General features: G+C 42.4%; 1 protein-coding gene across 6 annotated transcripts in view; it reads left to right on the forward strand.

Moving 5' to 3' along the window:
- The window catches only part of FNDC3B (fibronectin type III domain containing 3B), a 392,297-nt gene that overhangs the window by 346,534 nt on the left and 30,837 nt on the right, over window positions 1–14,926 (forward strand). For all 6 annotated transcript variants that reach the window (XM_075937961.1, XM_075937956.1, XM_075937959.1 and 3 more), the window contains one exon: window positions 11,054–11,220. In XM_075937961.1, the coding sequence (XP_075794076.1) occupies window positions 11,054–11,220 (167 nt within the window). The remainder of the gene's footprint in view (window positions 1–11,053; window positions 11,221–14,926) is intronic.

The following is a 14,926-nucleotide window of genomic DNA, read 5'->3' on the forward strand; positions in this document are numbered from 1 at the left end:
TCTTCTGAGGTACAGGATGAGCTGCTTCCCCAAGGGTTATCTCAGAGAATCCCTAATTTAATACATTTCTGTTACTGAGCTAAATAGAATTCAACACACAGGATCAAATTCTGCTTTCAGTCTCACTGGTATACAGCTTTAGTAACTCCAGGGATTTCAGTGGTGTAACTCAGTATGCTGGTATAACTGGGTGTGAATAAGCATAGACTGTAGCCCACAGTCCACTGTAACATGATGAAAGATGGTTTCTATGCATCTGCAGTAGCCAAATATGAAAGATAATATCCTGTCCATTTCAAAACAAATTTTTTATTCAAAATACTTACTAGCTCCAGATACGAGTGAGGGGCAAATAGGCTGAATTGTTCCCTAATGTGTTTCCATTTTAGTTAGCCTTAGATTCACTCTGCTGAAGTTGGTATGCTAGAAATCAACTTCGTTTCTGAATGAGCTTGTCTGTATGGACTATGGAGAACCATATTTCAGTCAACAATTATGAACCTGGCAGGCTGAATAGATTTAATTACAAGGATTGCCGTCATGTTAGGAATATAACTACAAGTATGAAGAATTACAGAAGAAAATTCACATATGCATATTATAAGTCATATTATAAGTCATTGAGTGTTATCAAATGTTAGTGAAACAATAGTGTAGTAAGTTTGTTGTAATTTATTTCTGTTATTAATTCATGTATTGCCATTAGAGACCAGGTTATTGATGAGCTGATATACCTATTATCTCTAAAGGTAACAGTGTTGCTGTAATGTGCTTAGACTGTGTAAGACATTTGACATGGTACAGCATGACAGCAATGAAAAATCTAGAATGATATAAAGGGAACACATTAAAAACTGTCTGATGGGTCTCAAAGTATCATAGGGAATCATCATTGAGTCAGTGTGTTTTAAGTGGGATCCTGCAGATATTTGTTCTTGACCCTGCATTATTTAATATTTTTAACAATGGACATGGAAAAAATATGAAATCATCACTGACGAAGTTTGCAGATGGTGCAAAAATTGGAAGAATGGTAAATAATTAAGAGGAGAGGTCACTGAAACAGAGTTATCTTGATGACTTGGTAAATTGTATTCAGGGAAACAGTATATGCTTTAATATGGGCAAATGTAAACCTGTATTACAAAGAACAAAGGAACAAAGAATGTAGGCCATACCTTGGGAGGTTATAACTCTGGAGAAAAATTGTGGGCCCTGGAAGCAGGATGTTCTTGACTTATAGAACAGAAATTATTTTACCTTTCTTCTTGGCATTGATGCAGACACTGTTGGAATACTGTGTCCAGTTTTGGAATCCACAATGCAAGAAGAACAGTGATAGATTGGAAAGAGTTCAGAGAAGAGCCATGAGAATGAATAAAGGATTAGAAAACATGTCAAGAAGATTTCTCAGAGTAGCTTAACAGACACAGGGTTAAGGAGTGGTTTGATCACAGTCTGTAAGAACCTACGTGGGGAATAATTATTTGATAATGGGATGTTCATTCTACCAGAGAAAGGCATAACAAAATCCAGTGACGAGAAGTTGAAATGGTAGATAGTTTGGAAGTAAGGCATATAATTTTAACAGTGAGGGTAGCTAACCATGGGTCTTTACCAAGGGGGGGGTGGATTCTCCATCACTGACAGTTTTTAAAATTAAGATTGGCATTTTTTTTAAGATACGCTGTAGGTCAAAAGGAATTGTTTTGGGGAGGTTCTATGCCAGGGGTCAGCAATGTACAGCACGTGTGCCACAAGTGGCATGCAAGTTGATTTTCAGTGGTACATGCAATGAACGGGCTCCCCCTCATTCTCCCCTCCACACACACAATGGGGTGCCCATGCTAGCAATCCAACATTATGTCCTCCCACAAGATTGGAGCCAGCACCCTCCCCACTGGAAAAGCCGGAGTGGAGCCCAGGGCAGGAGATCAAGCAAGGCGCGTGGTGGAGAGAGCCCCTCCCTCTCTCCTGGGAGAGCAATGTGGCCCAAGGCAGAAGGGTTAAAATCTGGGCATGCCACTTCGGAAAGGTTGCCAACCCCTGTTCTGTGCCCTACATTATAATAGGAAGTCAGCCTAGGTGATCACAGTGTCCCTTTCCAGCCTTGGAATCTGTGAATCGTTGCCTAAATATCTTGTTTCCTTTCACATCTGTAATGCTACTCTTTAACAGAGAGCTGGAATCGCCATTTCATCCACCACTAGCACGCAGAGCCCTGGTTTCCATTCTCTGCCCACTTCTTACCTAGTCAGAGCTCCCACTGGATTCTAGTGGGAGGTTTGCTTGCATAGAGGCTGTAGGCTGTTTGTCATTAAAATAGACTGGCTAATGGTACATGAAAGAGAGAGCCTCACTATCTCTAAGTCTTTTTAATCCAATGGTTCTGAAATAGGGAAATAAAAGTAAAATAAATCTGCTCTAGCTTTCTGAAAGCCTCAGTAGGAAGATGTTTGTTAAAATAACACCTGCCCTCCATTAGGGTGAATCATACTTCTGGTGCATCATCTCAGGAGAGGGAGAACGATGTTTTCTCACATCAGAGGGAAGATGATGTTCATCTGAAGACTGGAAGGGGGTAAATCTCCAGACCAAGTGTGTCTAGAAATAAGCAGGATTTGTTGTCGTTCATGATAAAGGAATGTGAGTGAGGAAGCACTTCATGGTGATGGAAGTCTAGAGGTGGGAGTCATGTAGGTGGGGACAGGTCCTAAATTCATGTGATATGGTTTAGCACCATTGGCTCAGCTGCATCCATTTAGATCATTTGAGAATCTGATCTCTATTTTTCCAATACAAGCCCTGCAAAGAACTTGATGTTCTCCCTATATGCCACCTCACAGTGGTGTAGAACTGCTGATGGAGGGAGGAAAATCACATAAACAGATTAGAGTTGATGTGTTCAGTAAACAGAGTAGAGGAGCTATCTATAAAAAAAAGTGGGAGGCAGGGGTGGAAATTGTACAGAAAACAAGGTCATTTTTACTGTTGTGATAATCCTGCTTTATTAAGCTATTAACCACCGCTGATTCATAAAATTCATGAACCTTGCTTTTAAATTAGGCAGTTGCTGGTGTTGTGGAGAAAAAAGCCTCAGGTTGCCAGGTTAAATTTCTCTTCAGCCCATTGATATAGCAGATCACCATATTTTGCAGCAAGATAGTAAAGCATCATTCAGGCTTCTATTTATGCCATTGTATTTTGCTCAGGATTGCTGTCTGATTTAGTGCACTGCACTGGAATTTTCTTTTCAGTGAAGTTGTTGGGGGCAGTAAAATGTGTTTTAAAAATCTAAGCAAAACCCAAAGAGGAACCACTGTGGTGAGGACTTGTGAATGAAGGCAGAGGCACGTTCATAATCCTCTGTTTGATTGGGAGGGCTTGGAGTGAGGGTAATAAAATAGCTGTGACATACATGCCATTTCCCAGAAAGAGTTTTATTGAAGAGAAAAGAATATTGATGAGAAAATCGGAGCAATGACCTCTCGAAGCAATCTTTCTAGAACACCCTGTTCTCTCTCTCCATCTGTGTAAATAAATACATGATTTCTGTTTGACAGAATGTCAGGGAGAATCATTCAAGCTCCTACGGTAAGAAGGAGAGCACATTTTCTGGGGAATGTCTCCTTCACTAGAGCAAGTCACTTTTGTTTTCAGGTTTTGGTACCTGAGTGGGAGAGGGAGTACTACTTCACATTAAAAGGTAGTGTTAATACAAACAGTGTATTCTTGCATGGTGTGACCTTAACACGGTGTAAACACTGCTGATGGGATCTTTTACTGAACTGTTGGACAAAATGTCAGCAAGATTGACCCCTGTGGGGGTGAGGAAAGCCTCATGGAAACAGAAGTTTCTCAAAACCCACAGAATAATTTTTGGGTTCACATAGAGGGTCCACTCAACTGAGTGATTTTTTTCCTCTCTAATTTAAACCTACATTTATTCTACAGCATTTACATTCTTCCATCTAATTTATAACCCACATGGGGCAACATTCATAACTAAGCCAATCTGAGTTAAATGTCCAGCTTTTCAGATGAACATGCTTCACTAATATTCAAAAGAACTTTCCCTTGAGTGAAAGCAAACTTGTAGTTCTCCTGGGTACGTGCATATAGTCATTTAGGACTATAAATTGGTTAAAATCAATCTCTGGAATTGTGCATTCAGTGCTTATATGAGTTTCCCATCTCTTGTGACGAGGTCATCAAATAGCATAAATTTTTTAGATCTCTGTTTTGTTTATTAAGTATGTTTTCAGAAGCCAATTTGCATTTTAATTGCTTTTGTTTAAATGAGAAATCTTCATCAAAAAGCAAAAGCCAGGGGTATTTTTCGGCGCCTGATGATGATGGTGATTGGTGGTGCTTGGAGGCATCCAGGAAGAAAGATTCACTGCTCAGGGCTGTTTCTCTATCCAAGGGAAGGTAGATAAGTGGGCAGAGGTGAGAAGAAGGGGAAGAACAGAAAGATTTTTTTTATATCCAGATCACCTCCATTCTAGACAGGCAGTCAGATGGGCCCGGGGCTCTTCCCTCATGCATAGGGGGCTACGCGGAAGAAGGCATGAAAAGCATTGCACAAGAAGAGATATGAGCAGACAAAGGTTGGAATATCAGGAATAAAGATGAAAGGAGGTAAGATGAAGCTCACCAAGGAGGACAGGCTGGGAGTGGCTGAGATAGGCAAAGCTCAAGAATATTAATATTATATGAATCTTAATATTATATTAAACTAGCTATAGATTTTAAAAGTGTTAATTAGCAACAGTCAGAATGAAAACAAGATAATCCTATCTTTAATCATCATTAACTGGCTGTATGATACAGGATACAATACAGTGTGTGACTTGTGGATTCATGGAATAGCTTACAATGCAGGGTGTAGCATGATTCCAAATATATGCAATCCAGTGCCATCCTTACCCAGTGAATACTCTCCTAGGCATTCTCCTAAGAGTCTTGCCTGAGTAGGGACTGCAAGACATGTCTCATGGATATTAAAAGCTTTAGTGCCAAGTGGAAAATACCCTGCTTTTAAATGTAATGAAGACTTCTCAAGGAATACAAAGTGCCTACTGCAGGCTCTAATAGAATTCTACATCATTATCAAGAAGTCAGCTGTGTTTTGAACTTTAAATGTTTGTAATCAAGATGAAATGTTTTCATTTCGTCAATCACAATATGCATCTTCCAACATAATTAAGATCCATTATTGTCATTGAAGACGCTACCGCTAATTGAATCTGATTGACTTAATAAAGCATCCTGTTTTCCTCTCAGTCATCTTCATAAGAAAGGATGGCACACATTAAAGGTTTAAATGTGTTACCATTACAGTGTTGTGTTTTGCACTGAGGATGCGGTTTCTTCCTGGAATGCATTTTGCTCTCGCTGACAGATGTATCTTGAGATAAAGAGGGTGAGAGAGCAAATGGAAAAATTATGCCTATTTCCAAATGTCAGAGAGGGCTCAATCCTTGCTGCTCTGCCGCGAAGCCTTCTGGCTGTGGGAGGTCTGTATAGCCTACTCCACCCACTTGGAAGTGACCTTTGTACCGAGTACAGAACCAGTTGATGGACCACCTCAGACATTTCTTTACTCACGAGGTCGATCCAACTGTATATGATACACTCAGTCTTCCAGAGGTGGGGATTTCCCCAGATGGACTTCTTTGCAACCAGGGAAGTGTCCCCAATTTCGCCCATTCAGGAAGCTCAGCCGTGGGTCCTTGGCTGATGCCTTCCTGACTCCGTAGTCAGGGAGCTTGTTGTACATGTTTCCTCCTTTCCCACTGGTTCACAGGGTGCTCCTTAAGATGCACAAGGACAGGGCAAACCTCATTCTTGTAGCCACTGAGGGAGCGTGTCATCTTTGATACCACATGGTGTTACAGATGTCCTTTTGTCCTCCGATTGCACTGTCCATCCTGACGGATCTCTACATGCAGGATCACCTGCTTCACCCGGCCCTTCCTTCCCTCCATCTAACAACCTGGAGGCTTCGTGGCTGAATCCTCAAGGAGCAGACATGCTCAAAGCAGGTACAACATGTGCTTCTCAGCAGTTGCAAGCCTTCTACCAGATTTATGTATGTGGTTAAGAGAAAACAGTTCACGTACTGGTGTTTGCACCATTGTCTTGAGCCCATATCCACTTCTATACCACAGGAGCTTGGCTGCATTGTATCCCTTAAGGACCAGGGCCTGGCGACCTTGTACCTCAGGGTTCTCCTAGCCATCATATCAGTGTTCCATCCCAGGGAAGCCTGCTACCATGTCTTTGCAAGTTGAGTGTTTCTTCAAAAGGTTGGACAGGCTCCATCCCCTGGCTGGGCACCTGGTTCTAGATTGGGATCTCAATTTGGTCTTCTCAGGCTATGTCCAGACTGCAGCTTTTTGTTGGAAAAAGGTACGCAAATTGCTCACCTTTTTCTGATTTTTTTTTTTTGGAAGAGGCTTTTCCAAAATTTGGCCCATCTACACAGGGCCAAATTTCGGAAAACCCTCCTCTTTCAGAAGAATCCTTCTTCCTCATGAAACGAGGAAGACGGGGCTTCTGAAAGAGCGTGTCTGCTCTTCCACAAAAAATGTCGGGAGAGCAGACGCGTTCCCTTGCCGTAGTCTAGACATATCCTCAGTTTATATAGGACCAACCTTCAAATCCTTAGCTGCATGGTCTCTTCTATATCTCTCCTGTAAGGTGGCCTGTGGGGTAGCCATCGCCTTGGCCCAGCTTGTTTCAGAGCTTTGTGCCCTGATGTCTGAACCTCCGTACATAGTCTTTCATAAAGGACAAGGCTCAGCTCAAGCCCCACTGACCTTTTCTTCTGAAAGCGGTGTCCAGCTTCCATGCCAACCAGAATAGTTTCCTGCCATCTTCGAGCCAAAACCCTATAAAACTTTCCAGGAGCAACAGCTGCAGTCCCTTGACATCAGAACAGCCCTCACCTTCTATATCAATTGCACCAAGCCCTTCTGGAAATCGACACAGCTCTTCATCACCATGGTGGAGCACATGAAAAGGCTACTGGTGTTGTCACAACACATTTCTTCCTGGATCATGTCCTGTATCTGGACGTGCTGTGACATAGCCAAGATTCTTCTATCTCTGATGTCACACTCAGCCCGGGTGTGAGCCTCCTCGGCAACCTTTCTTGCCTGTGTTCCTCTACAGAGTCACAACGTGGTCATCAGTCTACATCTTCACCCCACAATATGCCATCATGCACCAATCAAAGCACGTCATTTGGGTGGGGACAGCGACCCCTCCTCCTGGGGTAAGGCTTGTAAATCACCCATATGGAATTGATATGAGCAGGCACTGAAAGAAGAAAAATCAGTTACCTTTGTATCTGTTGTTTTTCTAGATGTGTTGCTCATATTTATTCCATACCCACCTTCCTTTCCCTCTGTCAGAATAGTCAGCAAGAAGAAACAGTGGGGCAGTCAGGTCAGCAGAGTCATATCGCCAAATGGCTGACCCAATAGATAGCTGCTTGGGTTAAAAGCTTTCAACAATCATGCATGCAGCATAGACACACCTAACTGGAACAGATATGAGCAACACATCTTGAAGAACAACAAATACAAAGGTGAGTAACCTTTTCAAACCTTAAGGATAATGAGGTGAAAATGAATAGCCAACGTGGATTTGTCCAGAACAAATCATGTCAAACCAGTCTAATTTCCTTCGTAAACAGGGTAACTGGTATAGAGGATAAGGGGGCAAGAACTAACTTGATACATCAGGAACAACAATGGCACCTTTGAGACTAACAAAAATATATATTATATCATGAGCTTTTGTGGACAAAACCTACTTTTACCCATGAAAGCTCATGATACTATATATATTTATGTTAGTCTCTAACGTGCCACGGGACTACTCGTTTTTAAAGTTACAGACTAACAAGGCTACCCTCTCAATCTTTGATACATCAGGACTTTAATAAGGCTTTTGACACAGTTCATATCATAGTCATAAGAAAATATGTATAGATGAAATTCCTATAATGTGGTTTCATAACTGATAGAAAGACCATCCTTCCTATGTTGGATACAAACAAAATTAGGCATATTTACTATGCCCATTGTTCTCTGCACACACCATTCATCATCAGTGTTAAGTAAGCAAAGCCATGTGGTATTCTTTCTGCTCCCTGAATGGCTGACTGAAACATTGTTAAACTGTGCGAAGACTTGACTTGTGCCATGAAAACTAGTGCAGATACACCGTTACCTAGATAGTTGCAACATGTTCTCTTGTCACAAACAACATTGGGGAAGCAAATGCTGAGGGTCTCTGCCTTCCTGAGGGAGAGGGAAGACTTAGCCCACAGCATGGGCAGGCTAGTCAATAAAGCAGAGTAGATCACTTGTCAAACAGAGTAGTTCCTCTAACTTAAATTTCAGCACAAATGTTAGTGCTTTTACTAAATCATTTCTGAGTGGCACAACAAAATCTTCACTTTGGGATTTCTTGCCTTTATTTGAAAGATCGTATTGTGAACTACACAATCTAGCTCGCCTTGGGGGTAATGCAAGGTTATGCTGTGTCATGGGCATCTCTAGAAGGCATTGTGCTCCAGCAAGCCCAACACCTACCCCCACAGCTCCCCGGCATGCAGGAGAGTGGTACTCTGCCTCCAGCTTGCCATCTACGTTTCTTGGATTGGTAAAAGCAAAATCCATTTTGAGCATTTAATATAAAACTACTGTGACAACAGGGTATTTCCTGGCCATTTGAAACTTTCCATTACTGTCCGAAACAAAGGCAATCCCACCTGAAAACATAAATGTCTAAAGTTGACTAGAAGTGCAACTTCTCTTTAACTTACCCTTACATATACACCTTACCCTTCCTCTTCAAAAATTCCTTTTCAAAACAGAAAGTGGCTGAAACAGAAATACATCTTAATCTGATCTCTTCTAAACTCTTCATAATTTGTGAGTATTGACTTAGAATTTACAATCAAAGTGAAGGGTCATTAAAGCTTTATGGGAGTATTAAACCTAATTAGTCCTCAAAGTATGATTCAGCCATTTTGAATTCCCTAAGCATTTTTTATTACAGATTATTCTTGACCTCAGTTTGAGCTTTTTACTTCTGTGAATTTGTACCATAATTTAACGTGAATTAGTTTCTGTCCCCTGAGAGCTAATGTCACAAGTCCTTTTGTTGTAAAATCCCTGAATTATTCTGTAAAGATTGAACAAAGCCAAAAGGGCCAGGAAATATTATTCCTAACAGAACTATAGATTTAGGAGAGGGGACAGCAAAAGGAATAATTTTGTCTGGGTTCCAGTGGTGCCAAATCATCTAAAATAGTTGGGTATTTGCATATATTAAACCATCAGAAGACTACCTGAGCCACAGTGGAGAATATTTTATAGTCCTATAAATTCAGGGTCCATGCAGAAAGTAATCAGCAGTGTTCTCCAACTGAGAATTAAGGACCATTTGCTGCAAGAGGCTGAACATGTCCTGTGATATGATACATACCTTCAGTTCCCATTCTGCTCAGCCCTTTTTTGGGTAAGGACCTTATAGAATACATAAAGAGCTAGAAATCACTTCTGATATATGACTGTTATTCACATGTTCTCTAGTGAAGACAGTAATGTAAACTGGAATTCAAGTTCTCTCTGGTTAGCAACTCATTATGTATGATGTGTTTGGCACAGGCAGAGCCAGCGTTTTGGAGATCCCTGTGTAGCACTATTTCCTTTTAGAGTTCTTGCCGTCCCCCAAGCTGTCTTCTGCACCTGAAACAATTGACAGCCTCTATCATTCCCACAAATCACTTTTTAAAACCAGGGATGTTAAATTGTGGGTATCTGACTGATCATGTAGTCCATTTAATTTGTATTGACTACCCAATTAGTCAATAAGGGATGCTATGCAGAGCTGCAGTGGGGGTAGCTCCGGGAGCCAGCTCGATCCGGGACTGAGCAGTCCTGGCTCATGCCAGCTTCAGGAGCCACCCACTCTGTGGCTCTGCATTTTAAGTGTAGCAAGAGCCACCAGGCTCTTACTATATTTAAAATGCAGAGAGGTAGCATCCTGGACCAGCGCAAGCTGGGACTCCTCAGTCCGGGCTCGCGCTGAGTCCAGTAGTCCCTATTCGTGCCAGACAACCCTATCCACCGTGAACAGGGGCTGCTGCTGGAGCAGCCTCCATTCGCAGTGGCCAGGGCTGGCTGCGGGCAGGTGCTGCTCCAGCAGCAGCCTCTGTCCATGGGGTCATGGGGCCATGATGGTTTTTTGGTTTTTTTTGAGGGGGTGATTTCGGTATTTTTTTATTAAACCATCTGGCAACCCTAGAAGTTCTGTAAATTATCATCACTGCATCGGTGTTCAGTAGAGTCAGTTACACCTCAGGAATGGAGGTTGTTCATAAGTCTGAAATGTTCATAACTCTGAACAAAATGTTATGGTTGTTCTTTCAAAAGTTTATAACTAAACATTGATTTGATACTTTGAAGCTTTACTATGCAGAAGAAAAATGCTGCTTTCCCTTTATTATTTTTTTAGTAGTTTACATTTAACATAGTTCTGTACTGGATTTGGGGGTTTTTTTGTTTTGTTTTTTATTGTTGGGCTCTGCTGAGGGTGTCTCTGCTGCTGCCTGAGTTTGTATGTTTGGTTCCAAATGACATGGAGTGGCTGGTTGATCAGTTAGTAATTCTGGTGATAACTGTGAGGGTTTACTGTTCGAAATCAAGGTGTATGGTAAAGTAAACTTTATTCATTTTGATTAAGTTGCTAGTATGCAACTTATAGAATATGTTTTTTCCAAAAATAATTACTTTGCAAGATACAGGATTATTTGCAAAAGATACATTAAACTGTTGGTTTTCCTAATATCTAATAAATGTATTATATATTCTTGTTTATTAATTTTTATAATTACAGTATAATTTTTATAATCTGCAGTTCTTCAGAGTATGGATGGTTGGGTATGAAAATCTTATATGCATATAACATTCAGAAAAGCTGCTGCTGCCACAAGTGTAACTAATTTTTTTCTCTCTTTGCTGGTTTTTAGATTTACTCCAATTTACAGGGGACCAAGTCACACCTACAAGGTACAAAGGCTGACAGAATCTACTTGCTACACATTTAGAATAAAGGCAGTAAATGATGCTGGGGAAGGGCCATTCTCAGAAATATGTACCTTCTGCACAACCAAATCTGTCCCACCTACCATCAAAGGTATGAATTAATGATGAGGGTCTGATGCATGTTCTGTGTGGGAGGGGAAAGGCATAGTTGTTGACTAGTTACATAACTTTCCAATAAATTGTGGTAGAAAATTAAATTGTCAGCAAAGAAAATTCCATATAAACCTGATCTATATCTATATAATAGCATTTCCATGAAATATTGTTACATGAAATATTATAATGAGGAGCATAACACATGAGGATGTGTATAAAGGTATGCATATGGTACTTAAACTAATCAAGTTACATGTTGTTCTCTAATTATGAAAATGCACTCAACACTCCAGAATTTCGTTTTCCTTTACTGTATAAAACTCTCATTAGCATTTCATGTGCACAAGAAGACAGATTATCCCTGCCTGCATAGCCTGATTTAAGTTTGTCTTCCATAAGAAATAAGAAGAGTACATTCAAACTAAATTCTGTCATTAAAACACATTAAGTGTGATATAAAACTATCTCACTTTACAGCACCTTTCAAGAATGTTGTACTACCAAGAAGATACAGGAGCCAAATATAATTTTACATTAGATGAACTGAGTTGACTTTAGATGACAGGCTGACTTTTTAGTAGGGATCTAAAATCCCAGTTAATTAGTTAACCAGTAAAATGATACATTTACACTCTCAGGCTACATCTACACTGCAGCCTTTTGTCTGCAGAGACAATGCAAATGAAGTGCTCATTAGCATTTGTCACGCTGTCATCTGGCTCTTTCCTCCTGCTCCAGGACGGGGTGGGGCCTGCTCTGCAGAGCCAGGGCTGGGCAGCCAGCACACGCGGCACGCTGGGGGCCAGGCTACACCGCACTGTTCTCCATAGTCTGTGTGCAGGTTCAGGGAGCCCCTTCCCCAGCATTCCACTGCGCCCAGCCGGGCTGAAGCCAGCCCTGAGCAGGCCCAGGCTCTGCCTGCCCCAGCCCCAGAGCCACTGCCTGCAGGCAAAAGGTTGGGTCGAGCAGGGAAAAGACTCTCCCTCCCCCCACCTCTCCTCCCCATTGCTGCTCCCGAGGGGATGCAAGTCCCAGCACTGCTGTCCTGCCAGTGAGTGCACTGGGGCAGAGGGATTTGGGGGCAGAAGGAGGTGAAGGAGGATGTGGGTGCAGGATGGAAGAGGGCACGTGTTGCACTGACAGGGTGATGCAGGGGATCAGGCAGCGGGGGGGGGGTCATGAGGCTGAGGAGAGCAAGGCTGTAGAATGGGGAAGATGTGAGGTGGGGGGTAAAGTTTTACATTGCAGAAGCTGCGCTTTCCTTTACTCCCCACTTATTTGCCTCCCTCCCCAACTAGCTATTTGGCTGCATTTTCACCCTTTCACCTTTTCTGCATTACTCCCCCAACACCCTCCCGCCCCCAGCTCCCTCTAGTACTCCCACTCCACACCTTCTCCTGCTGCCTTCCAGACCCTGCCCTCCTCACCCCATCCTGCACCCCACCTCACCCAAACCCTGCATCCCTATCCCCACTCACTGGTAGCCCTGTCCCGCACACTGAACCTCTCATGTTTGTCCCCACCCCAGAGCCTAAGGGGGTCCTGCAAAATCCACTAAATCCTGAACCCCAGAAAAGTAAATCTAGGCTATGAGAAGTCTTGAACCTCAGTCCTCCCTTTCCCTTCTCCTCACCCTGCGGTGCCTAGAGTACCAGAAGAATGAGATGTCTCAGTTGGGGGCCACAACAGTGAGGGTTGGGGGCTTTGGGAGCAGGTTTTTGCTTCTCCCTTGTGTGGTCCCTGATTGATCTTTCTGTGGGTCAGTGGACCCCGAACCAAAACAGGTTCCCCACCCCTGCCGTAAATAAAGAAAACATTGAAACCTTTTGTGTTGGACAGAAATTAATATTTTACTTTATTTAAAATGAAGTTTGATAAACTAACATGAGAAAGTTAAAACGCTTAATCTGTTTAATAATTTAAATTAAAGTGTTTTCTCTAGCTGCAGCACTAGCAAAATGGCTCAGAAGTAATTAACGGTGAGTTTCCATTAGCAACAGGTAGTCCGTGGAAGGATTTGGAAAAGGCAGGGCCTCAAGTAAGAGGAGGGGTGTTAGAGAAGGGATGGAGTAGATCCTGGCTTGCCCTGACATTTAAAAAGTGATCTTGGGTGTGAAAAGGTTGGAGACCACTGGCATACGAGTGCCGTAGTGGAGGTATTCTGTCGCTTTACATTTAGCTGTGTGAAGTTCAGTGGTTGTATTACAGGCTGTATTTTAGTAGAATCAGGCTTATACCAGGAATGTGCTGTTTTACCTACATTATTTAATATTCTAACCAGGGCAACTAGTGAGGGATCAGAAGGGAGCCTCTGGCTATGAGAACACCCCCAAGCCAAAGGAAGGCCGGGTCAATCCCCACACCGCCCCAGGCCCTGCCTTCCCCCTCCTTCTGCCCCTCTCTCACACACTCACCAGCTCGCTCCGGGAAAGTAGAGTGAACTGGGGTCTGTGTTGCTCCACTTCCCATGCCATTGCTGGAGAGCTCAGGAGGCACTAGACCCCTGCTGCAGGTGTTAGGGCCTTCCACCCCGAATAGTCTCCTCCAAAGCCCGGAGACAATGGCCTTTCCAGCTGCTGGCCACCCCCTTGCTCCATCTGATGTGTCCAGTGTAGGTGGCAGAGGGGCATTGCTGGCATATGAGAGCATATATCACATTAATAGATGTGCAGATGAATGAGCCTTTGATGGTATGACTGATGTGGTTAGGTCCTGTGATGGTATCTCAAGGGTAGATGCGTGGACAGAGTTGGCAACCATTTTTTTTTCCCCACAAATGAGACACTTAGACATTCCTGGCAAGTTGCAATCTTGCACCTTATGAGAACAAGATCATTGCAGTGTTGGGGACACCCCCAACCAGCAGAAAAAGTTATTCTTTTTCAGAAGTTTTGTAGGAGTGAGGTGAACGAGAGGCGAGAGCAAGGCCAACTACAAATGAGATTCGAAGATGCAATTGTGGTGGATTTAAGAATCCTAAACCCACCCGTATTGACTCTTGCCAAAGGAAGACTTGCAAGGGACTGTTCAAGAGGGAAGTCCATGTGCATATCACTGTGGCTACATCATACCATGTGAACGAGCAGCATTGCCCTTTATCCTGTCATCAAATGTTTCTGCTTCTCATTGTGAATGCTATAAATGGCACTCTCAAGATACTTGCTTAAGGAAGAGAACATCTGCTCTAATATACTTCAAGTAAAGATCTTTCATGGTTATATGACACCATCAAAAGGAAATTTAGAAGGAAAAATACTTCAACCACCCAGTTTAAATGAATGGACTTGAAAAGGAACTATATAAACATCTACAGTGAATTCTAGCAGAAGCCACTTAATGCTTTAGTATTGTATCTCCAAACAGCTAATGTCTTTACTGATAACCCAGGAATCTATAAAATCTCTTTATGGGAATTCCCCATTGGTTTTGGACTCTACTGTAGTTTTGAAGCTCTGTTTCTGTGACCGAAAGCTGAGATGTAAATTCTATATATTCTGCTGTCCCATATCCAAAATACAATTGGCTCAGAACTCCATTTTTCATCTGAATGAAAGACTACCTTTCTGCCTAGATTGTCAGTATTAGTTTGGGCATGGTTCATGTTCTGAACTGATTGTGAATAGAAACGATATTCCAGAAATGGTGGGAGCAGGCGAGGGTGTCAGGGCCATAACTAAATGTTGGGATACTGGGAGTGGTAA

This window comes from Pelodiscus sinensis, chromosome 10 (assembly GCF_049634645.1).
Source record: "Pelodiscus sinensis isolate JC-2024 chromosome 10, ASM4963464v1, whole genome shotgun sequence".
In the NCBI taxonomy this organism is placed as follows: domain Eukaryota; kingdom Metazoa; phylum Chordata; order Testudines; family Trionychidae; genus Pelodiscus; species Pelodiscus sinensis.